At 42.5% G+C, this 261-nt stretch overlaps 1 protein-coding gene across 1 annotated transcript in view; it reads left to right on the top strand.

Annotated features, from left to right (window-relative positions):
* Positions 1-261, top strand: part of LOC106883302 (putative ankyrin repeat protein RBE_0317) — a 9,752-nt gene that overhangs the window by 7,874 nt on the left and 1,617 nt on the right. The window contains exon 5 of the mRNA XM_052978134.1: positions 40-255. Within this exon, the coding sequence (XP_052834094.1) occupies positions 40-255 (216 nt within the window). The remainder of the gene's footprint in view (positions 1-39; positions 256-261) is intronic.

Below are 261 nucleotides of genomic sequence, written 5' to 3'. Positions count from 1 at the left end.
AATGGAGAGCCAGAAACTGTTGAACATCTACTGAAGCAGTCTAGCATTAACGTAAATGCGACAAATAATGATGGTGAAACACCCATACATCTGGCCAGTGCTGGTGGGCACACAGACATTCTTAAGCATCTGTTGAAAAAGTCTGGTATTGACGTCTGTATGGTAGATAAACACGGTAACACACCTCTACATCGGGCATGTATAAATGGAAAGCCAGAGACTTTTAAACTTCTACTGCAGCAATCTGGAATGGTCGTCAGT

This window comes from Octopus bimaculoides, chromosome 30 (assembly GCF_001194135.2).
Source record: "Octopus bimaculoides isolate UCB-OBI-ISO-001 chromosome 30, ASM119413v2, whole genome shotgun sequence".
NCBI classification, from domain to species: domain Eukaryota; kingdom Metazoa; phylum Mollusca; class Cephalopoda; order Octopoda; family Octopodidae; genus Octopus; species Octopus bimaculoides.
The sequence above is the reverse complement of the archived record's forward strand: the minus strand, read 5'-3'. Positions and strand labels throughout refer to the sequence as shown.